General features: G+C 35.9%; 1 protein-coding gene across 2 annotated transcripts in view; it reads right to left on the minus strand.

Moving 5' to 3' along the window:
* The window catches only part of ADAM10 (ADAM metallopeptidase domain 10), a 134,198-nt gene that overhangs the window by 50,854 nt on the left and 57,676 nt on the right, over positions 1–25,668 (minus strand). For both annotated transcript variants that reach the window (XM_047735763.1, XM_047735762.1), the window contains 2 exons: positions 23,724–23,882; positions 8,509–8,609 (listed from right to left, as the gene is read on the minus strand). In XM_047735763.1, the coding sequence (XP_047591719.1) occupies positions 8,509–8,609; positions 23,724–23,882 (260 nt within the window). The remainder of the gene's footprint in view (positions 1–8,508; positions 8,610–23,723; positions 23,883–25,668) is intronic.

Here is a 25,668-nt window from a genome sequence, read left to right on the forward strand (position 1 = left end):
GAGGCAAAGGATTTGTACTCAGAAAACTATAGAACATTCTTGAAAGAAACTGAGGAGGACACAAAGAAATGGAAAAACGTTCCACACTCACAGATTGGAAGAACAAACATTGTTAAAATGTCTATGCTACCTAGGGTAATCTATACATTCAATGCAATCCCTATCAAAATACCATCAACATGGGGAGCCTGGGTGGCTCAGTCAGTTAAGCATCTGACTTTGGCTTAGGTTATGATCCCAGGGTCCTCGGATAGAGCCCCACCTTGGGCTCCCTGCTTAGCGGGGAATGTGCTTCTCCCTCTTCGTCTGCTGCTCCTCCTGCTTGGGCTCTCTCACTTGCACTCCCTCTCTCAAATACATAAAACCTTTAAAAAAAAAAAAAAACTTTTTTCAGAGTTACAACAAATAATCCTAAAATTTGTATGGCACCAGAAAAGACCCCGAATAGTCAAAGGAATATTGAAAAAGAAAATCAAAGCTGGTAGCATCACAATCTGGACTTCAAGCTCTACTACAAAGCTGTAATCATCAACACAGTTTGCTACTGACAAAAAAACCAGATACACAGATCAATGGAACAAAAGAGAGAACTGAGAAATGGACCCTCAACTCTATCATCAATTAATCTTCACAGGAAAGAATATCCAATGGAAAATGGTTCCTTGGGGCACCTGGGTGGCTCAGTGGGTTAAGCCTCTGCCTTCGGCTCAGGTCATGATCTCAGGGTCCTGGGATCGAGCCCTGCATCGGGCTCTCTGCTCCGTGGGGAGCCTGCTTCCTCCTCTCTCTCTCTCTCTCTGCCTGCCTCTCTGCCTATTTGTGATCTCTGTCAAATAAATAAAATCTTTAAAAAAAAAAAAAAAAGAAAAGAAAATGGTTCCTCAACAAATGGTGTTGGGAAAATTGGACAGCCTGATGCAGAAGAATGAAACTGAACCATTTCCTTACACCTTACACAAAAATAGACTCAAAATGGATGAAAGACCTAAATATGAGACAAGAATCCATCAAAATCCTAGAGAAGAACACAGGCAGCAAGCTCTGTGACCTCGGTTACAGCCACTTCCTGCTAGACACGTCTCCAAAGGCAACGGAAACAAAGGCAAAAATGAACTAGGACTTCATCAAGATAAAAAACTTTTGCACAGCAAAGAAAACAGTTAACAAAGCCAAAAGACAACCGACAGAACGGGACAGGGTATTTGCAAGTGCCTTATTGGATGAAGGGCCAGTATCTAAAATCTATAAAGAACTTATGAAACTTAACACCCAAAGAACAAATAATCCAATCAAGAAATGGGCCATGAGAAGAACAGACATTTCTCCAAAATAGACATACAAATGGCCAACAGACACATGAATAAATGCTCAACATCACTCGACATCAGGTAAATACAAATAGAAACCACAATGAGATCCCACCTCACACCAGTCAGAATGGCTAAAATTAACAAGTCAAGAAACGACAGATGTTGAAGAGAATGCAGAGAAAGGGGAATCCTTTTACACTGTTGGTGGGAATGCAAGCTGGTACAGCCACTCTGGAAAACAGTATGAAGATTCCTCAAAAAGTTGAAAAGAGAGCTACCCTACAACCCAGCAATTGCACTATGGGTATTTATTTACCCCAAAGATACAAATGTAGTGATCCTAAGGGGCACCTCAATGTTTATAGCAGCAATGTCCACAATAGCCAAACTACAGAAAGAGTCCTGATGTCCAATGACAGATGAATGGATAAAGACAATGTGGTATGTGTAAACACACACACACACACACACACACACACACACACACACAAAGAATGGAATACTACTCAGCCATCAAAAAAAAAAAAAAAAAAAGAAAAGAAATCTTGGGGCGCCTGGGTGGCTCAGTGGGTTAAAAGCCTCTGCCTTCGGCTTGGGTTGTGATCCCAGGGTCCTGGGATCGAGCCCCACATCGGGCTCTCTGCTCAGCGGGGAGCCTGCTTCCCCCTCTCTCTTTACCTGCCTCTCTGCCTACTTGTGGTCTCTGTCAAATAAATAAAATCTTAAAAAAATGAAATCTTGGGGCGCCTGGGTGGCTCAGTGGGTTAAGCCGCTGCCTTCGGCTCAGGTCATGATCTCAGGGTCCTGGGATCAAGTCCCGCATCGGGCTCTCTGCTCAGCAGGGAGCCTGCTTCCCGTCTTCTCTCTCTGCCTGCCTCTCTACCTACTTGTGATCTCTGTCTGTCAAATAAATAAATAAAATCTTTAAAAAAAAAAAAAAATGAAACCTTGCCATTTGCAACAAGTCAATCAGAGAAAGGAAATTATCATATGATTTCACACATATGTGGAACTTAAGAACCAAAACAGAGGATCATAGGGGAAGAGAGGATGAAATCAGAGAGGGAGATTAACCATAAGAGACTTTTAATCATAGGAAACAAACAGGGTTGTTGGAGGGAAGGAGTAGGGGAATGGGGTAACTGGGTGATGGACATTAAGGAGGGCACATGATGTAATGAACACTGGTAAAAGACTGATGAATCACTGACCTCTACCTCTGAAATTAATAATACATTATATGTTAATTCACTGACCTTAAATTTTTAAAAAATTATTTTTATCTGTATTTCTTTTAGACAGATTTGGTCTTATTGTAATCACTCTTACCATCCCAGCTTTTTAAGTCAATGTGGATAGTCCATTTACATATAATGTAATCAATTATAAGCATGGTAAGATTTAAACTTACCATCTTGGTATTTATTTTCTATTTGTCCTATATGTTCTTTGTTCCTCTCCCCCTCCCACCTTACTTTGGATTAACCGAGTATTTTAACTCCAGTTGATTCCTGAACAATCCAGGGATTAGGGATACCAAACTCTCACACAGTTGAAAATCTGCATATAACTTCTGACTCCCCAAAAACTTAAATATTAATAGTCTGAGTAGAAGCCTCACTGATAAAGTAGCTAGTCAGTTAACATATTTTGCATACCATATATATTATATACTTTACTCATATGTAAACTAGTAAGAGAAAATACATTTATAGTGTTGTAATTTATGTTGTACAGTATTTACTGAAAAAAAATCCACATATAAGTGGACCTGCTGTGCAGTTCAAATCCATGTTTTCAAGGGTCAACTGCACATTTGATTTCCTTTATTGACCTGTTAACTATATCTCCTTTATTTTCTTTCAGTGGTAACTCCAGGGCAGGGGACATTACTGTAAACATCATCTTAAAAGGACCCACAGTAGGGGCGCCTGGGTGGCTCAGTTGGTTAGGTGGCTGCCTTTGGCTCAGGTCGTGACTCTGGGGTCCTGGGATCGAGCCCCGTGTCGGGCTCCCTGCTTAGCGGAGAGCCTGCTTCTCTCTCTCTCTCTCTGCCTGCCGCTCTGCTTACTTGTGCTCTCTATCTCCGTCAAATAAATAAATAAAATCTTTAAAAAAAAAAAGTTATTAAAAAAGAAAAGGACTCACAGTAAATACTTAGACTTTGGGTCCACGCTGTCCCTGATACAACTACTCAACTCTACCGATGTAGTGCAAAAGCAGTCACAGACATGCACCTAAGAATGACTGTGGTTGCGTTCCAATAAAACTTTATTTACAAAAGCAAGCAGCTGGTCCATAGGGTGTAGTAGGTTGCTGAGCTCTGCACTAAAGTTTCCAATATCCAATTTTTAAACATCAGAATCTACCTGCCAAAATTACACCACTTTCTGTATAATGTAAGAAACAACAATATACTTCCACTTTTCCTTCTATCTTTTGTGCCATTATCATAAATTTTGATTCTTCGTATATTATAAACACATTTTACATTGTAACTATTTTAATTATCTCTTAGAGAAAATATTTAAATGATAAAAATGTCCTTTATATTCTACTTATGTATTTGCCATCTTTTTAAAGATTTATTTTTGAAAGAGAGAGAAGGCACACATGGGCAGGGGAAAGGAGAGAGTGACAAGCAGACTCCACACAGAGCAGCGGTGGACGCAGGGCTTGATTCCACAACCTTGAAATCCCCACCTGAGCCAAAATTAAGAGTTAAAGGCTTAACTGAGAGCACCACCCAGGTGCCCCTATGTATTTTCTACTTTATGCTCTTCACTTCTTTGTATAAATCTGCATTTCCATTTGGTATCCTTTTTCTACCTGAAAAACATCCTTTAACATTTCTTGCAATGTAAATCTAGAGGCAAATTCTCCCAGCTTTACCTAAAAAAGATCTTTAATTTGCTCTCATTTTTTAACATTATTGTCACAGAATAAAGAATCCTAGTTTGACAGTTTTTCTTTCAACACTTTAAAGATGTCATTCCATGTATGTCTTCAGTTTGCAATGTGTGATGGGCAGGCAGCAGTTACTCTAATATTTGTTCCTTATATGTAAATGTATCTTCTTTTCTATGGCTGTTTTTTTTTTTTTTTTTAAGGATTTTATTTTTAAGTAATCTCTACCCCCAATGTGGGGGCTTGAACTCACAATCCCGAAGTCAAGAGTCACATGCTCCACTGACTGAGCCAGCTAGGTGCCCCTCTCATTTCTAGCGATTTCCAGTAATTTGATTTCAATGGGTCCTGGCATGATTTTGTGTTTATCCTGCCTGAGTTTCACTGAGCTTCTTAGGGTTTTTTCCCATTTCTTAAAATTCTGGAAACATTAATTTTTCAAATCTTATTTCTACATTCCCTCCTCCTTGTACTCCCAATTATTTTCTCTCTATGCTAAGATTTGGGTTATTTCTACTGTTTTATTGTCCTTTATTCATGTTTTCTTACATTAGCTTCTGCAATAACTAATTTGCTCTTCAGCCCATCCATTAAATTTTTCAATTCAGAAAATGTACTTTCCACAGTTCTGTAAGTTACATTTGGTTCTTTATTATAATTTCTAATTCTCTGTTTTCATGTTCTTCGATAATTCTTTGAACACATTAATAATAGTTGCTTTAATGTCCTTGTGTGCTAATGCTTGTAATTTCTGGTTCTGTTTCCACCTGGTGTTTTTTTCTCCTGACTACAGATCACATTTTTCATCTTTCTGTCATCTAGTAATGTTTTTTGAATGTTTTCTGAATGTTTTTTGAATGCTTACATTGTAGAGTATCTCCATTCTGTGTCCTCCTTTACCAAATATTATTAAGCTTTATTCTGATAGGAAGCTAATTTACTTGAGAATCACTTTGATCTTTATCAAGCTTGATTTTTCAGATTAATAAAGGCAGGTTTGAAGTAGTCTTTACTCTAGCGTGAGGTCACTATACTCCTAGCATGACTTGGGATTTCTACCAAGGGTAATTTCTTAGAGTTGTTCAATTTATAGATTCTCCAATAGTCTGTCCTTCTCCTGTGCACACACAGGTTAGTTTTCAGCTAAGACTCAGGGCAACTCCTGTCCAGATATCTGGAGCTTTTCCCAGTATAGCCCTCTCTTCTCAGGCACTCTGTCCTAAGTCCAGATACCTCAGCCTTCCTAAACTTTGACCTGTCTCTTCAACTCAAGAGAATTGCTATGTACTTCTCACCCTTCTTGAGATCTCCTTTCCCAGTGCCATACCTAAAATTTTGCCTCCAGCCAAAAAAGGGAAATCACAGAGAGACTTACTTCTCCCCTCTCAGGGAACTCAGACCTTCCCTGCTTCCCTTCCCTACATTCAAACAATGTCTGAAAATAATTGTTTCAAATATTTCATTCGGTTCAGTCTTCATATTTTCACAGGAGGTCTAGCTGGATATCAATTACTCCATCATGGCTAGAAGGAAAATCTCCACTTACTTTTTCCACTAGGCATTTCACATTTTTCATTTTAGACGTTTAATACTTTAATAAACCAGGAATTTTGTTCTGTTTTAAATATGATGTAAGATGGAGACCTAGTTTCTTTTTTTTTTTTTTTTTTCCAAATGGACACTTTTCTTCTGGCTCTGCTTACTCAATGATCTCTACTTTTCCTCACTGATTTGAGCTTCTACCTCTACTACATAACAAAGTTTCACACATGTATCAGTCTCCTTCTGAGAGCTCAATTTTATTCCTCTGGTCAACTTGTCCATCTTATGCTAATATCATACTCTCAGTTTTATAATAAGTCTTAATATCTTCCAGAGTAAATCCCTCTTTCCTGCTCACCACCTTTAGGGTGGGCCCTACTTCTTATTAGCCTTTACTTTTCTCTGTAACATTTTCAACACATCATTGTGCTGTGAATAACCCTGCTGTAATTTATACTAGAATTACAGTGAACCTACAAATCAATATGGGGTTATGGACATTGGGGAGGGTATGTACCATGGTGAGTGCTGTGAAGTGTGTAAACCTGGCGATTCACAGGTTTTGAAACCCTGGGGCTAATAATACATTATATGTCTATTTAAAAAAATAAATACATTATATGTTTATTTAAAAGGGGGGAGGGCACCTGGGTGGTTCAGTGGGTTAAGCCTCTGCCTTCAGCTCGGGTCATAATCTCAGGGTCGTGGGATCAAGCCCCACGTCAGGCTCTGTCCAGCGGGAAGCCTGCTTCTCCTTCTCTCTGCCTGCCTCTATGCCTACCTGTGATCTCTGTCTGCCAAATAAATAAATAAAATCTTTAAAAAAAAATGAACTAGTAAGTATTGCAGCAAAACAAAAACAAAAACAAAAAAATCAATATGGGGAAAATTAATGTTTTTATGATATTAGGTATTATTTTCCACAACGATGGTATATCTCTCCATTTATTTAAATCAATCTTCTTTAACTTTTCTTCCAAAGTTTTATAATTTTCCTTATATAGGCCTTATAATTCCTTGTTACACTGATTATTCAATACATGGCAGTCTTTTACTATTATTAAATAATGTCCTCTTTTTCTGGTAGTCTGCTGATATAAAGAAATGCAGCCTACTTTTGTATATGAATGTTATATCTAGCCACTGCTAAACTCTGTTACATTTAGTATTCTGTAGTCTTGTCCTCTTTATCCACATTACCAATACCTTAGTACAAGCCACGAGCTCAAATGAGTAACTGAAAAACTTCGAATTCTTTTTCCAGTCTCTAATTTTTGTACCCCACCCTGGAGTTAAAAATTCTTTCCTGGTCTTGCTGTCTCTCTGACCATTGTATATACTGTTCCTCCTATCATCCTGTCTTTTCATGGCCAACATAATGTCTGCTTATTCTTTTAGTTTCTGATTTTTGTCCTCAAATACTTCCTAGGCTAGATTAACTCTTAGGTGTACAGTATCAATGCTTAATCCTCTTCTATCTCTTACCACTCTCAATTGTTTCTCTGTGTCACCAATTAAACTATAGTTGACCCTTGAACAAACCTGTCATGGGTTTGAACTGTGTGAGCTCACTAATATGTGATTTTTTCCATACGTAAACTACCATACTCTAAATGGATTTTCTCTTCCTTATAATTTTATTAATAACATTTTTTGTCTAGCTTATATTATTATAAGAATACAGTATTAATACATATAACATACAAAATAAATTAACTATTCATGTTATCAAGTAAGATATCCAGTGAACAGGAGGCTATCAGTAGTTAAGTTTTGGGGGAGTCAAAAGTTACATGCAGATTTTCAACTGCACAAGGGTCAGCAACCCCCCAACCACCATGTTTTTCAAGGGTCAAGTTACTAACTTTTTGAGAACAAGCTTTCATGTTCATCTCCACATACTCCCAGAACCTACCAGTTTCTGACATAAGGCAGAAGACTGATACATAATTATCCAAGAAGTGCAAGAATAAAATCTCACTTGTACTTGAAAAAGCCACCTGAAATAGAATTGTTTGTTCCATTTTGCAGATCAAGAAACACACATATCTGCATTTGTGACTCAAGAAACTCAAGCAACATTACTCCATCTTACTACTTTTAGAAAAGATGCTAAAATACATAATAAATGTTTTACCATAAAAATAATTTTTTTCATTTTAAATGTGTGTTTTGAATTAACTCTTTCCAAAAAGGTCAGAAAAAGAGTTAAAAAAAAAAAAAAACACAACAGAAAAATGGTGAAAAAATGTAATATACCAAAAGCAGAGTTGGAGCTCCATGCTGGGCATAGAGATTACTTTAAAAATCAACTAATTTGACAAATAAACAAATATATATAAGTCTCAAAAGCCTTGTGATTTTTATTATAGTGCCTAAACATCTTAGTTTACTTAGGCCAGCAAACCAGGATAATTTGGTCGCTCTAATTTTCATACTAATACAAATACATTTATACAAAATATGTGTTCGGACTAAGTTTTTCATAACTTGACAATAAAATATGTAAGACAGTATATTCTGGACATGTAACTTAATGTTTTTTGAGTCACACAGATTTGCATTCCAATCTCAGCATCATGCCTTATTACAGGCAAGTTACCTGACCTTTTGAACATTAAAAAATATAAGTATTTCCCCACAGAGGTATCAATCTTTCAGAAATTCTAGAACACACATTTTTAATGCAGGAACACATACCCAAGTTCATTTCCATTTCTTAAATGTAAGCTAGTATTAAAATCCTTACCTGTGTTACTTCCTCTACACCAGTCATCTGGTACTTCCTCATCCTTTCAAAAACTGAATGATCTGCACAGCCCCCCTGTGGACCATATTTATGGGGATAGTCTAAAATACAAAGAAGTAATGACATTACTATCACAGGTTTAGAAATTACTATCTTATAAATGAAAAGCTAAATCTGACAATTAATGAAAGCCACAGATGCTTATTGAGCATCCTCATTTTAAAAGCTGGCAAGTTCATAAGTTCTTCTCAATAAAATATCACTGGTCTCTAGATTTTTGTCTAGATAATTTGTGAATTCTAAAAATGACAATAACCATTCTTCATTCTAGGTTTAACTTTCCCAACCTTTCCTGCTTCAGATATATAAAGTGTATTAATACTGCAATTTACTTCATTTCATAATTTATAACTTTCCCTCCAAACACATTAATTTTCCTATGCTGCAAATGTACACCTCAAGCTGAACTACAGTTAGACTAATATAATATTCTATATGGCTTGAATTCCTTCAATGAATACCAACTGGCCTCAAGGAAAAGTGACCTAGAAACATGCTTCATGGCACAGTAAAAGCAGAGTAAGTTTAAATTTCTTCGATGTGTAATTCAAGTCAGTGCTTTATAAGCCAATAACTATTTTATCATTTGTTTTCCCTTTATAATTAAACAGTGATTAATTTATCCTTAACTGAATTCATTCTATTTCTAGATACCTGTTCCTTTTTAGCTTAGTCATTTAAAACCTTATTCCACTCTCTCAAATTTCACATAATTCTCCCTTGCTAGGGTTCTCCTTATTCATGAACCTATTTTATAATTTAATCAAGTTACCATAATTAAGAGAACTGTCAAGATAAAATACCAAGACACGGGTGAGAGGAGAAGCACTGAAAAATCCTTAAGTAGCTTAAGATATAGTACAAAAAATTATAATTAGAAATACTGTATGCAGTTTCTTAAGAAAATCTAGAACCTAAAGTGGATACTAGTGACCTATTTCTTTGAATGCTAATTAGATAATACAACACAAATTTAATCTAGCAGTTAAGAGGCAAGAGTTATGTGACAACCTACATTTACTGATATTAACAGTTCTAACTTAAATTTTAGTTTTTTATCAAAGGTCAAGACTCCAAAAACTGTAAAATTCCAATCAATAAATGTGAAATAATAGACTTAAAATGTTAAGACTTTGTAACTCCACATGTATGAAGTGACTTAGGTAAGGATCATTAATGGGTACTAAAACCATTAGGTGAAAGATATGAGGTAATAGGATTTTCATAGTCTCTGGAAGTATCACCCCACAGATTATTTATTAATTATAAAGGAAAATGGTACCTTCACACTAAAGATATAGTTCTTTATAATTCTCACTTCATTTACCAAATGACCAAGCTAAGCACAACCAGAAGTAGAAAGATATGTGCCTCTTGATATAATGTGATAAGGAATGCCCAGCTTTCCCTATACAATATTCTTGACCAAATATGTTCATGAATAAACAATCAAGACACAATAAAATGCAGAATATCCTATAAGTCACTGATTTAGACAAGTAAAAAATAGCAATGTCATTTAAAGGAAAAAAAAAAAAAAAAAAAAAAAACAGAAAAAGTTGGTAACTAAGGGTAGGGGAGCCTGGTAATCAAGGGACTAAAAGAGACATAATAAACAAATGCAAAAAAGGTATTCTTTTTTTTTTTTTTAAGATTTTATTTATTTATTTGACAGAGAGAAATCACAAGTAGGCAGAGAGAGAGGAGGAACCAGGCTCCCTGCTGAGCAGAAAGCCCGATGCGGGGCTCGAACCCAGGACCTGGGATCATGACCTGAGCCGAAGGCAGCGGCCCAACCACTGAGCCACCCAGGCGCCCCCAAAAAAGGTATTCTTAGGACTACTGGAGAAATTTTATTATAGACTGGATAGTAAACGGTATTACTGAATTAATTTTTTTAGGGGTGAACACTACCATAGCTATTTATGAAAATGTACATATTCTTAAGGAGTGTGAGTTTTAGGGGATGTGTTTAGCAATGAAGTTTCATGATGTCTACAACCTATTTTCAAATAGTTCCCCAAAAAGTGTATGAGGGATGCAAAAAAAAATTTTTTTTAATGGCAGATCTAGGAGGATATATGTTTCTGCATAATTCTTTTAACTTTTTTTAAGTTTAACATTTTTCAAAATAAAATTAGGACTAAAAGACTGCAACGTTGGTAGAACAAATGATTTCAAAGTGGCACTGAAGTACCAAATAAGACAAAACCTAATATGTATATTATTTTAGCATTTCAAAGGTTGACTTTGGGAAAGTAAAAATGTAACACCATTCAAAATGTATCCAAAAAGAATCTGCCACAAAGGCTGAAAAGTTTTCCAATGTAATATGCCCAGATTTTCAATTCTCATCTTTTAGAAGATTTGGGGTTATAATCACCACGGTATCTTCCTCTGATAATACAATTTTAACCTGAAAACATCCCAATGAGCCTTGCCCAGATTCTTAATGGACTCTAACTTGCCTGAACGACCAGGTGAAGAAGCTCCTCCAAGCCAAGAACACTCATTTTAATAAACAAAGGAAAAAATATAGAGTCCTATTCATAGGCAGGTTTATACACATACTTAAGTACCTTTTTCAGTTAACAGAATTTAGTATCTCTTGGAATTTTGCTACTTATTTTAATTGTTATTATAAAGCCATGTTCATAGTTTGATATTATTTATACATCCATAACTTTGTTCTATTTTATTTTACCCCCATACTAGGATAGTCCAGACTCCAGCAACCAGGAACATGGACTGAGTCTTTGGCTTGTTTTCCCTTAACTCAAGGCTAAGAAAATGGCTTATCTATTTAAGATAACAATGTTTATAAGGAGGAATCCTTCTGCTGACACTGGCAACAACTAGGCAGACAAGTAAAAAATGTACTCAGAGTTACTGATACACAAAATATTTTGCCATATAACAACGGATGAAACTAATTTATATATTTTCCAAAAGTTTAGTTTTTGTTCCAATATGATATGCAACTAACTTATAATTCAATTAGTATGTAATAATCTTATTTTTCCACTAACAGGTGAATTTGTGGTACCTTAGTTTAGATTAAGTCTGTATTTAAGATAATAAGAATCTATTTTACCACTTACCCAGGCTAATTTAAGTTCAATGAAAAATGCATATTTACCATTTGATGAAATTCTTATAGTTGAATTAGACATCTCCCAGTATACACACACAAAAAAGCTATTTTGACACCTGAAACTAATATATTCTGTATGTTAACTATATGAGAATTAAAATTAAAACTTTAAAAAAAGAACTATTTTATACTACAATTCTGATTTTATCGTGACATTTCTTAAAACCAATAACCCCCAAGCCCAAATTGCTATCTCTCACAAAGAGACATTAGCATAGACACACAAGCATGGACACCCGATGACACCACTCCCAAATAAAAAACTATTTTACTTCTTAGCCCTTCAAAAGACAAGCCCTGTGATTAAATCATTACAATCAATTTTCAGATGAACTTTCCATAAAAGTCTACCATACCTGGTCTCGCCATCCCACATGCCTCACCACTACCAAAAAGAAAAGAAGAAAGGAAAGGAAGAAAAGACAGAACGAAAGAAAGAAATACGGGGGCAGAGGGAATAATTTGTTTACCAAAATACATAAATGTCTCCAAAGACCCTCCAAATCAGTATATCATTTAGCCAATTAAAAAAAAGGTCTTTAACTATTCAAAAATTCCATTTGAAAAAAAAAATTTTTTACTCTTGGCATAGTTTGGTAGCCATTGACCAATAGGCCCTCATTATTCTGCATACAAAGCTACATTGAATTTCCCAGCTCCCTTCCAAGTTAGATGTGACATATAACCAAGTTCAAGTTGAAGGAGCATGAGCAGCAATGAAGTGCACAAGACAGGATACTCCACGCTCTCTGCCCTTCCGAATGGCTGACGGGAGACAAACTGGAAATAGCATGAAATAAAGTATCCTGGATTCCTGAATTATTTATTGAAGAGAAGCTGCCTGATGAGGAATACTCACCTTAAACTGTTACTTAGTGAAATGAGCTTTCAGTGCATTTTGTCACTGAATTTGGGGGCTATTTGGTACTGCAGCTAGCACTGCCTTAACAGATAGTGAAAATGTTCATCAAAGAGAGAAAAACTAATTTTATACCTGCTCTCCCAATGGCATTTGGCAAATTTTTCCAATCATAGTACTAAAATAATCTTAGGCTAGCATATCAGATATTCTTTAGCAATGTTAGTATTTATTGTCATTTTCTGAATGTTTTCATTTATAACTAGTTTTTACTCATCCCCAGATAGAACTTTTGCCAAAAATACAGACATACAGTTAAGTTGAAGAGTCATACACACAGTAATAATTCCACTTTTAGCTAAAGATAGAAACTTGTAAACTCTGTAACACCCAGATAAAATATTTCTCATGCTTAGAGAAATGTGCTATTTTCACTGTTCAAACAATTTAAGAAGATTTACTCAATGCAAGATTTCAGTTTTAAAAAAGTAAAAAGAGCTGTGAAGCTTGTTAGCAATGTGGTTTAAGTCCACCACATAATATGTCAAAATAACATTTTTGCTTTGATACATAATATAGTTTAATTATAATACTTCAATACATAAATCAGTTAATATCTTTGATATTTTTCAAATTTGAGAAATAACAAATATCATAATCTGACCATGAGAGGAATTAGGATGTACCTCCACTCAAAGAAGGGCACCTGCGTGTCTCAGTTGGTTGGGCAACTGACTTCAGCTCAGGTTATGATCTTGTGGTCCTAAGTTCACGCCCTGCATCAGGCTCCCTGCTCAGCATAGATTTCTGCCACTCCCTCTCCCTCTGCCCCTCCCCCTGCTCATGCTCATTTTCTCTCTTAAATAAATAAAATCTTTCCCAATAAAATACTAAGAAATATATTTTGAATCGGTTTCTACACAGGCACAAAACAGCTACTACAAAGTATTTCTGGAAGAACGAATTTTATACTTCCAAACACTTGAACCAGTGAATGTGCACAGCATTTAAATGAGTATCTTACTGAATTCAGGAACAAAACAAAAATATCCCTGTCTTAAACAACTGTAACATCATTCTCTTTAGTGTGATGATAAGGGAAGCCAAAGAAGAATATACATGTCTGATTTATACATATTCAGCAGTCTCTATTATGTAGTAACCCAATAAAATATAAATACTTTCCAGATATTAGTAATACTAGAAACAGTGACACTCTGTTGTCATCAATATATTGGCACTGATGCTGAGCATCTGCACATTTAAGATTAGGGTACTCAAACAAGTACTGCTTAATGGGTATCTCACCTACATGATGAAATATATAAAGCTAATATATTTATGGACATAAACATATACAGGTATACACACACATATATATTTGCTGACACTGTATATGTAGCCGATATTAGAACAGATTTCTTCCCACCAGTCCTCCGCAGTCAGAAGTCAAACAAACACTAGTGTAACAGCACACCATCTATAGGCTAATAGCAGCAGCAGGTGAAAGGAAGCCAGCAGAAGCAAGAACCGAACCACCACCTTGCAGGCCATCATTCCCCAGGGGTAAAAGGCAGCCTAAAATAAGATTGCTCTGTGCCGTCACACCTCCAAAAAGCTGCGTTTGGCTGGAACCAAGAGAATACAGACATTTCACAATATCACCTCCCCTGGTCCATCATCTAGCAGAGGTCAAGAGACTCCTGCCGCATTACTCAACTCCAGCAAGAATCAAGGGGGAACCCAAGAACTCTTCCTATTCCTGAGAAAACATTTCCCTGCCTCTCATGTCACTAAAGACTCAAAACCATCTACCACTTTCTGCCTTAGGACCATCAGGACTATTCTCATTGTGACTTAGTTTTTATAGTCATGAGACTCTATCAGCAACTACTCTAACTCATTAGAGGCATTTGCTGTCCCTAGGTCACTACTTCCCTTTATTTCCTTACTTCTAGCTCCTATCTCTCTGACATCACCCCAACATAATTCTTAGTGATTCCAATAATATCGATGATTCTTCCAGTACACTTACACCGCCTTTTCTCCAATGATCTTCTCCTACATCAAGATCTCGTTTACATTCTTTTGAACCTGTCATTACTAATAACTGAAACCCATTAATAATCTCAACCTGCACATCCTACTTTCTTTCCACCAATTATCTTTTCTGAAAATTCCCTGCAACAATCCTGCAACACCACTTAAGATCTTCCAATCTACCAATGTTACCACCTTGTTCACTATCACTGGATATTCTCTTTCTTCTGTTTATTCAGTTTAAAGCCAATACTCAATTATTATTATTATTATTATTATTATTATTACTTCATTGTATTACCTTAAAACTTCATTGCCCCCCCCACCCCACCTCTCACCCAAATCCTGTTTAAAATGAACTTTCTACCTGCACCCCTGCAACTGAATGGGCCTGGGGAAAACCGGTAACTATGACTATTCTCACTCAAAAATAATCATCTGTAACCTCTAACAGTTCACTTATGCTTCCTTGCAATGACACTATATTTCCAGAGTCCATTCTCTATCCTATTTACCCAGTTAATGATAGGCGCCCCTTGCTTTGCCCCATTAGTGGGAGCAGTAAAACTGACCACGTCAGCTGAAACTATGCAAAGTGATCTTCATATCAATGGGTAAAGTTACAATTGTTCCCAACCTTAACAACTTTTAAATATGAAAATACTAATACCCTCTTATTAAATATACTAAAACTCTAATTATTACTTATAAATGTATAGGGGAATGAAAAATTTTAAAAAACTATTATTTAGTACACCATAGTTTAAAATATTAGAAAAATTAGAATATCTAAAAAGAAAAATGTAGTGTTTTATCTCTTTATAAATTGTATTTTATATATCATAAACTAGAGACAGACATACTTTCAGAAAGTTTGATATTTAAGATAAAAAAAGACATTTCCAAAGCAACAAAACAGTATTTATACATGCTTCAAATTCTGTTAGCACAGAACTGTCCCAACAGAAAAAAAAAAAAAAGGAATCAAGTGTAAAATTCCTCCTATATACTTTCAAAACTTCTAGAAGACCTATTTACCCTGGTCACCACATCAACTATGAAAATGGACAATGACATTTTCCCTCTAAAATTACTGACAATATAATCCCCATTTCTAGAAAAAGCCTTTGTTCAACTAATGAATAAGCCCTCATTGTGATGCTAAATCATAGGATGCACTGTAGTTCCCCTGAAAAGGCCAAACAGCATATTCTTTCACAAAGAATGAATCGTTGGTGTAGAATATTCAGCCTATTTAAAACAAAGATCGGCTTTAAATCTATTGCCCATCTTCCAGTTCTTTTGCATGCCAACCTCTTGCTTTTGTTCTGCTGTAGAAGGGGCAAATATAAATAATACATATATTGTGATGCCACCTCAAGCAGGAAATAGTTCTAATTAACTCTCAATCATCCACTCCAGGAAGAAGGAAATATTTACCATTTAGATACTCTGTCCAACAGAACTGGTGCATAAAAAACACCCACTTCTCACTACATACTAACTAGTGTAGTAGACCTTGCATCCCCTTGCATCCTCACTATTTCCAGTGAGGCTTTCCTCACCTCTGTGTGACTGGCAGGTTAAAAATCAGATTGCAAAGTCCAAGGCCTCAGTTATGAGATCTCAAATTTGGTGTAATGTCTCCAATAACATGCTATAAATCACCAAATCCAATGAAATAATCTAACTTTTATTATCGTAATTGAATTTACGATAGACTGACTTCACAATGAACAGAAAGTTGTTAATATCTGGAGGGTAGGTAGGTAGGGTTCTTGACCACGAAAATGCTGTTTATCCCCAAAGCCGTCAAAAATTAACAAAGATTCACTGAAGAAGAGTAAAAGGAAGAAGTGGGCTTTTTTTTTTTTAAGGAGAGAGGATGAGTGTAGAGAAATAAAAGAATGGCTAGGGCAAACCCAAATGTCCTTCTCTCTTTGAACTCCAGGAGACAGGAGTCCCTTTCTCCTGAACACCCTGTCTCCATTCCCCACATCCAGTCTCTCCAGAGGGTGGGGAGAGCACGGGAAGAGAAGCATAGTATGATTGTCCCTGGGACAGAGAGGAAACTGAAGGTGGTCTGTCTCCCTTTTCACCTGCACTCACAACACTGATCACCCAGGAAAGAGAGATGGGATGGGCCAGGCATGTCCTTTCCCACCTCTGGTTTTTAAGAAGAAAGGGTTAGTGTTGGGGGCCAAGTAGATCATGGGCATAAAGTCAAGAGGAGCAATGTTGCTCTATTATTCTGATCAATTATAAACAGAACCACTAGACTCTAAGATGTATTAGGATAAGAACCTTTGTTTCCACAGCATCTGAAAGTGTCTTATACAAATTAGGCACTCAGATGATATTAGTAAATTAATCACATGTCAACTGCACTCAAATTTCAAAAATAATTAATCATTACACCTGTAAAACTTACAACTAAAACTTGCAATGAAAGCTTGTAACACATTGGTTTAATATGACCATTATTTCCATTTATTCAATCTGGCATTATACCCCTATACACAGAAAATGGGTGAGTCCGGGGCAAAGAAAATGCCAGTTTCCTTTCCTTTCTGAAGTTCCTGAGCTGCAGCAGCTAAAAACAAATACTACTGCAACCAGAAGAAACTACCTTCCTTCTGTCTTCAGAGATTCTTACTTCTAACAGCCAAAAGTCTACCCTATGTTCAAGGTTCAAGTCAAATGCCATCTCCTCTAAGAAGTCTTCCTAAGTATCCCTAAGGCTCCTTCAGTTTGTAATACCCTCTATGCTTTGATGGCATTTTGGTTAAGCATTTATCACATTCTGACTAGACTACTGACTGAAAATTCCCCTGATGGATTTCTTTTTTAGGTCTTAATCCTTCCCGTACATGGACAAATAAATAAACACTTGTTGAATTTAATTTCTCAGTCAGCAGCTGGTTTCCATTCCTCTTCAAAGGTCATCCATTAACCAAAGATCTGTAAACTGCTGACTCCAATACCCTCCTTTTAGCCTTCATTCCACCTGCGGTAAGTAGGAGCTGCCTGCAACCAAAAACTGTTTCTACATGAAAGTGTGCTCTAAATCTCTAACTACCTTACAGATCCACTAGAACACAGACCTTGTTCAAAATTAAGGTATGTATGCACATAAATTTCCAAGTTGTATGTCAATCTTATTCTTAACTGCATTAATTTATTTATACAACAAGCAATGAGAGAGAAAAAACTATTAGTTACCAAACATAAGCAACACAAGAATACACAAAGAGTACAGACCCTCAAAGAGCTCACAGTCTAGCTGGGGTGTAGACATATAAACAAGTATCCATTTAAATATTAACTCCCGGGGCGCCTGGGTGGCTCAGTGGGTTGGGCCGCTGCCTTCGGCTCAGGTCATGATCTCAGGGTCCTGGGATCGAGTCCCGCATCGGGCTCTCTGCTCGGCAGGGAGCCTGCTTCCTCCTGTTTCTCTGCCTGCCTCTCTGCCTGCTTGTGATCTCTCTCTGTCAAATAAATAAATAAAATCTTTAAAAAAAAAAAAAAAAAAAAACCTTTAAATATTAACTCCCTAAGTGTGAAGTGTTGTTGCAATCATCCACAGTTAATAAAATGTTAAATATTGGTTGAATTTAATGTACTCATCCAGTCAACAGCTGTTTTCCTTCCACACCTCTTCCCAGAGATCAATCACATGGACCAACGACCCGTAAACTGCTGAATTCAAAACACAGCGAGGGGCGCCTGGGTGGCTCAGTGGGTTAAGCCGCTGCCTTCGACTCAGGTCATGATCTCAGGGTCCTGGGATCGAGTCCCACATCGGGTTCTCTGCTCAGCGGAGATCCTGCTTCCCTCTCTCTCTCTCTGCCTGCCTCTCCATCTACTTGTGATCTCTCTCTGTCAAATAAATAAATAAAATCTTAAAAAAAAAAAAAAAAAAACACAGCGAGGACTCACCAACACATCGACAACAGTAAAGAGAGGTACAGCCAGAAGTGAGGAGCCAGAAAGGCTTCTAGATTATTTCTGAACTGAATTTGAAGGATGAGTACTGGTTTGGGGGAGACAGAATCTATATACAACTCGCATAAGATGAATGTTCCTTCTGCTCTCTTGTTTCCACAAGGCTCATCTTAAATTTCCAAAATGTCCCCTCTCTAGACCTCAGGTATTAGACCAAGAGAGTAAAAGCCCTTAGTGTTACATCCTCTTGTCTTTTTTCAAAATTTATCACATGTAAAATGTTTAATCAATCAATAGTTGATGAGTTTATCAAAAGCTTTAGAGTTGTTTTTTTTAATTTTTGATAACCCAAAACATGTCTATTAACAAGCAAATGCATAAAGATGTTATCCATACAATTAAATACTACATCAATAAAAAGGAATGCACTATTAATATACACAAACAATATGGATGAATCTCAAAAATACTGTGCTAAAGAAGCCAAATTTTTTTAGACTACATAAGACATAAGTGCATTTACATAAAATTCTACAAAGCGCAAACTAACCTGCACTTTTGTACCTGAAAAAAGAATTGTTGAGAAGAAGAGAAGGATTACACAGAGTAGGAGGAAACCTTTTGGGGGCAATGGATACATACACTACACTATATTGATTATGGTAACAGTTTCACAGATGTATACAAATGTCAAAAAAAATACTAAATAGTATACTTTACATAAGCAGTTTTGAAGATAATGTATACCACAGCAATGTTTAATAGTAAAAAAGGGGAAGCAATCTAAATGTCCATTTAGTTGATGGTTGGTAAGTAATATATCACCAATGAAACAACAGAATATTATGCAACTATTTAAAAAAAAATGTAATGATGGTGGGCACACTTCTTTTTCATTAACAGGCAAAAATGTTTTATATAGTCGTTTGATGATCAGCAAAATCAAAAATATTTCCAGCTCTAGAGGAAAAGTAGTAGACATCATCCAATTTTAGAAGAGATAAGGGATATTAAAAATCTGGTCTAACACCTTCATTTTATACACAGAAAATGAGACCTACTTACCTTCATTAAAAAAGTAGACCTTCCCATAAGATCATGAAGCTATTCTAGTGCATCATCCTGATTTCCCTTCTAACTTCTTTCTCAGACATATGGCATGCCTCAGTTCTCTGACACATTACCCCTTGTGCTTTCTCCCTACCATGTCTGCAACTAACTTGCTGTTATGATCTTGAGCAAATAAATTAAACCCTGAAACCCTTTTAGCCAGTTGATCTACAAGGTCACCTTTAAATCCATGATTATAAGACTTCCTAAGGTGCTAAAACCAGTTATATCCATATCAATGAATTCCTAGTATAATGTCTGAATATAAATATATAAGATAGCAATACTGCTTATATAGATTACCTATCTGATCTCCAAATTAACTATGAACAAAGGACTAAGTGGTATTCTTACCTTGCCATAACTGTTCATACTTCTATGTCTTAGGAGAAAGTGCTTTTTACTACCTAAGTACAGAATTGAACAAGTGTGAATTTAAAGCTGATAAAAACATGTGGTTATCACCATCACCTATAAATATCAAAGCACCTAGAGAAGTTATTGAACATTTTCACTGCAAATTGTCTCTGTGTTCTGGTACTGCCTCAGAAGCCATATTCCCTAAGATTCTCCAGAACAGCAATATCATTTTCCATGGTGGCTTCATATATTTATGCCTATAGTTGCAAAAACGGTATTAAAAGAAGGATAGCCAAACTCTCATCAGAATGCCTACCCTAAGTTGGTATATATACTTCACCTTTCATTTGCTTCTGCTGAGAATAAACATACAGGGATACTAAATTTACTCAAGCATATACACGGTGATCTAAACAATCACACAGTAATTCAGCTGTGAAAATAAATTATTGGCACTTAAGCAAATTATATGAAAATACTAATATATATTAAAGGAATGTCCTTTCCCTCTTAATTAGATATAAAGTAGAACATCCAGGGCGCCTGGGTGGCTTGGTGGGTTAAGCCTCTGCCTTTGGCTCAGGTCATGATCTCAGGGTCCTGGGATCGAGCCCTGCCTCAGGCTCTCTGCTTGGCAGGGAGCCTGCTTCCCCCTCTCTCTCTGCCTGCCTCTGCCTACTTGTGATATGTCTGTCAAATAAATAAATAAAATCTAAAAAAAATAATAATAATAAGATAATAAAAAATTTTTAAAAAATCATAAAGTAGAACATCCACTGCTAAATAGAGAGGAAAGAATTTGGCTTAAAACAACAATAGATGCAAACGTGTCATTTTAGAAAGGCTTACAGATTTCACAAAACCCTCAGAAGTCCTTGGAGTAATGTTTAGTTTACAGCTTTCTTCCGTGAGTGAGGCAGACGAGCACATGGTGAAGAACACAAGATCGATTATCAAGTAATGTACGTTTTCTAAGCCTTAATTTCCCTCATCTATAAAGCCGGGGAGAAGGGGATATATGCGTGCCTAGTATACTTTATGGTGTTACTATAAAGATTAAATGAAGTAATGTAAGCAAATAATTTTACATAGTGCCAGGACACACAGTTAATGACTGTTTTTACTACTACTACAACTACCAGTACCATAACCTTAGGTATTCTACACGGAGAAGTTAAAGAGCCAGTTAAAAGTAAGTTATCCACCCATCCTCTAGAAGAGGAAGGGGTAAGCAAACTATAGCCTGCTCAACAACTCAGTTGTTTGGTCTGCTATTCAAATGAAGGAAGATTTTTACATTTTTAAATAGCTGAAAAAAAAAATTACAAAGTCGCTCTAAACATTACTATTTTTAAGCTCTAATACCACTACTGGTATATAATAATAACAACATGAAAAGGTCTCCTTAGCATGAACATTATTTTTTTAATGAATATATATATATATTTTTTTAAAGATTTTATTTATTTATTTGACAGAGAGAGATCACAAGTAGACAGAGAGGCAAGCAGAGAGAGAAAGGAGGAAGCAGGCTCCCTGCTGAGCAGAGAGCCCGATGCGGGACTCGATCCCAGGACCCTGAGATCATGACCTGAGGCGAAGGCAGCGGCTTAACCCACTGAGCCACCCAGGCGCCCTATATATATATATTTTTTTTTTTTTTTTTAAGATTTTATTTATTTATTTGACACAGAGAGAGAGATCACAAGTAGGCAGAAAGGCAGGCAGAGAAAGAGGGGGAAGCAGGCTCCCCACTGAGCAGAAAGCCAAAACCCTGAGATCATGACCTGAGCCAAAGGCAGAGGCTTAACCCACTGAGCCACCCAGGTGCCCCTTAATGAACTTGTATTTTAATAAGACAAGTAAAAAACAAGAAACAAAATCGATGGTAAAGTTAAATGCCAAAAGGAACAGAACACTCAGTCACATCCAATGTCACTGATCCTCCAAACTAACTTGTCATTTTGGGGGGAAAAGAAAAGTTGACGTAAAGGAAGGTATTTGGAAGTTACTATAAGATGGAAAGTGGAAAAATGCAATTACAGGACAGGAAGCAATAAAAGTGCAAAAAAGAGCAGAATATGCTCGACCTACTTACAAGTAGACAGGAGAAGGAAGGAAATGAGAGAGAATAATAATAATAGAAATCATAACTTATGGGAAGTGTAAATCAGCAAAGGATAAAGTTTGATCACAATACAAATAAAAACAGGAGTTCAAAATCTGTCCATTACTCTCTTCCTCTCCCTTTCCCATAAGGCCTTGTTTGATTTTGAGAAAACATTGTAAGGAAAATGTTTCAAGATTTCATTAGATGTCTATAAAGAATCTGCTTCAGATATTAAATAAAATTTGGAATGTTAAAGGAGCAAAAGAAACAGAAATCACATTTGGAGAACTTGTATACCCTGACAGGAAAGGTAAACCTGCAAGAAGATTAAATTACTAAAAAAAATTACAAAGTAACATACAAATCAAGTAGATAGTAATTCTGTTGGCAGAAAGAAAGGAAGGCAAACGCATTCATATTCCAGCTTGTGAGGAAGGACTGTAGCATGGAGCTTGAGAAAAGTCTGAAACACCAGGAGGGTAAACTAGAAAAGGAATCAAACAGGGATGAATAAATATAGGCAAATAGCATTAAAAATATGTATATATAGATATAAGCAAGTAGCATTAATGAATTTGTGAGTTAGCAAGTAGCTTAAATCATAAATGCACCCTATCTAGAATAATTATGCTATTTTCTATAGCAATCCAACATCAGAGATAACAAGCAGTTGGACAGACTAAAGAAGTATGGAAACTGTCAGAGCTGATAGAGCAAAAAGCCAAGATGGTTAGGCTTTCCAGCACATTATTAGGAGTGAGAATGAAATTACTGACAATAAATTCCTGGCTGTAGAATGCAAAATGAAGCCAGAAGGAAGTTGCCAAGTTAGGAAAATAGGCAAAAAATGAGACTAGTCTAATTATAGTCAAAAATAAAATATGAGTATTCAAGAGGCATTATAAATTAGAGGAATGTATTTCTGTGGTATTTCATTAAAGCATTCTCGTGATTGGATGACTGTGAATATATGAACAATGGTAAAATTAAACAGTGAAGTACAAGTACATTTTCTACTCTTAAAATGCAGAAAAAGAATTCTCCCAACAAATTACCATCATGTAAAAACCAGGGTAGAGGACAAAATCCATCATGATAAACCTAGAATCTCACCAAGCTAAAATAAAATTATTTCAAGATTCCAAAAAGAAATACTCAAAGGACTTAGAGATACAAAAATATCTAAAATAGTCCTTAAATACTACAGTACTACACAAATACCCACCCTGAAATTTACAGGAAATTTCACAGGAAAGCCACACACACAAAGGCATTATAGCATTAAATGACTGACTGATTATCAGAATATAGAATTTCCAATTCAATCAGAGTTGGTTGACTCATAGTTCAAATAGAACTGGTTGTACTCTATCAACAAAGTAGGCATGGATTGACAAAGAAATCAACTCTTCATACAGGTCTACTATTTGTTAAATTGAGACTCTGGCTGTGAAACTCTTTTCTAGCCTAATTAATAGCTTCGGAGAGAAAACAGTTCAGGACTCATGTCTCTTCATACTTTTAACTATTTATATGTCTTTTTGCAGAAGGCTACTTAATAAAATTTAAGTACTTACTAATATCATCTTCATGATAAATGACAGAATGAAAGGGCAGAGTTCGGTCTTTAATATATCGCTCTGCTGGCTCAACATAAAATGTGCCACCACGAGTCTGGATGAATCCTTCAAATCTTCCATCAATAACGGACCCATGGCTAAAGCTTCCTTCTTCACCTGTTAATGAAAGCAACAAACACTTGAAAAATTAATTTTCACGTAAATGTTAAATTTGTTCCCCTTTAAAAAGCCATTCTTATACATCTTAACCCACTGTGCCACCCAGGCGCCCCTTTTCTTACATATTTTAAAAACCTGAATACAAATTTATTGGGGAAATTAATTTTCACAAAGAATATATCAAGCGGAATTTGAGATGTGAACAGCAACTAGTAGTTAAAGTCTGTACAATTACTAGATAACAACAGTGAGAAGAGAACGTCTTTTTCATTGACAATCACATTCCCAGCATCTAAGTACAGTACCTGGCAAGAATTTAATAGTCATTCAATAAATAATTGTTAAATTAACTTAAACTCGGAAAGAAGCAAGCAGATCCACTGATAAAATATGCACTTCCAAAACACAGATATTAAAGTTTCTTTAGAGGAGCACCTGGGTGGCTCAGTCAGTTAAGCTTCTGACTCTTGATCTCAACTCAGGTCTTGATCTCACAGGGTCATTAGTTCAAGAAGAAAGAAAGAAAGAAAGACAGAAAGGACAGGAAAGAAAAGAAAAAAGGAAAGAAGGAAGGAAGGAAAGAAAGAAAGAAAATAAAGTATCTTTTGAGTTTTTGCTCTAATCATCATAAGTAAAAAAGTTCTTTTCCCACCTGACATAATCTGCATGAAACTTTTGGCTTCCTTTTTTTATAAATATATTTTTAAAATAAGTAAGTATCAAATATTTCAGAAGTAGTTTGAACAAAAGCATACCAACAATCCTCTGTAATTTGTAATACTGTCCCATCAATTATACTTCTCTAGTGAAAGAAAATACAGGATAAAAAGGCTATTTTGAGATATTCACAAAGAAAAACTGAGCATCAGTCATCAAATGATATGAAGAAATGAAAAGTAGGAGGATGGTGCATTAAAAGTTAAATTTACCTGTTAAAATTTTCTCATTAAAATAAGTATCAGGCTTTCCACAATTTCTAAATTGCAGAGTAACATTAATTAACTGACAGTCAATTAACTTAGGACTAAAGTTAAGAACCCAAGACACTGGTATTTTAAACATGATTTCTATATGCAAACTCATTTAGTCTTATACTCTTCTTGACCATCACCTAGCAAAGAAAGGTAGACACTACAAAGTTTCTGCCGAGAAAGATAAATGATCAAAGGAATAATGGTTCAATATCGAAAGTTTAGACTGATGGAAAAACACTTTACAGAAAATTTTTAATTTATTAACAAAGTTTCATCTGCAAGTAAGAAATTCTAAGTACAAAAATGCCTCATTTATCTGGCATAATAAAAAATAAGAAAAATTTTTAATAACTTAATTTTCCATAATATTATGATTTTGAGTGAAGATCTTATAGAAATGAAATTTAACTTTCAGTTAACTTTATCTTAATAACTGAGAATCATCTTGAGTATTTATTAATATACAGTTATAACAGTATTTTGAACCTCTCTAATATCTCCAGAAGATTTGACTGTACTTTCCATACTACTAAACTGTCAAATGTAACTTTTTCTTGGGTTAAGTGTACTCCCCATCACCCTATTACCTTCTTTTTTTTTTTTTAAAGATTTTATTTATTTATTTGACAGCGATCACAAGTAGGCAGAGAGGCAGGCAGAGAGAGAGGAAGAAGTAGGTTCCCTGCTGAGTAGAGAGCCCGATGTGGGGCTTGATCCCAGCACCCTGGGATCATGACCTGAGCGGAAGGCAGAGGCTTTAACCCAATGAGCCACCCAGGCGCCCCGCCCTATTACCTTCTTAATCAGTT

Source organism: Lutra lutra, chromosome 7 (genome assembly GCF_902655055.1).
Source record: "Lutra lutra chromosome 7, mLutLut1.2, whole genome shotgun sequence".
Lineage (NCBI taxonomy): Eukaryota > Metazoa > Chordata > Mammalia > Carnivora > Mustelidae > Lutra > Lutra lutra.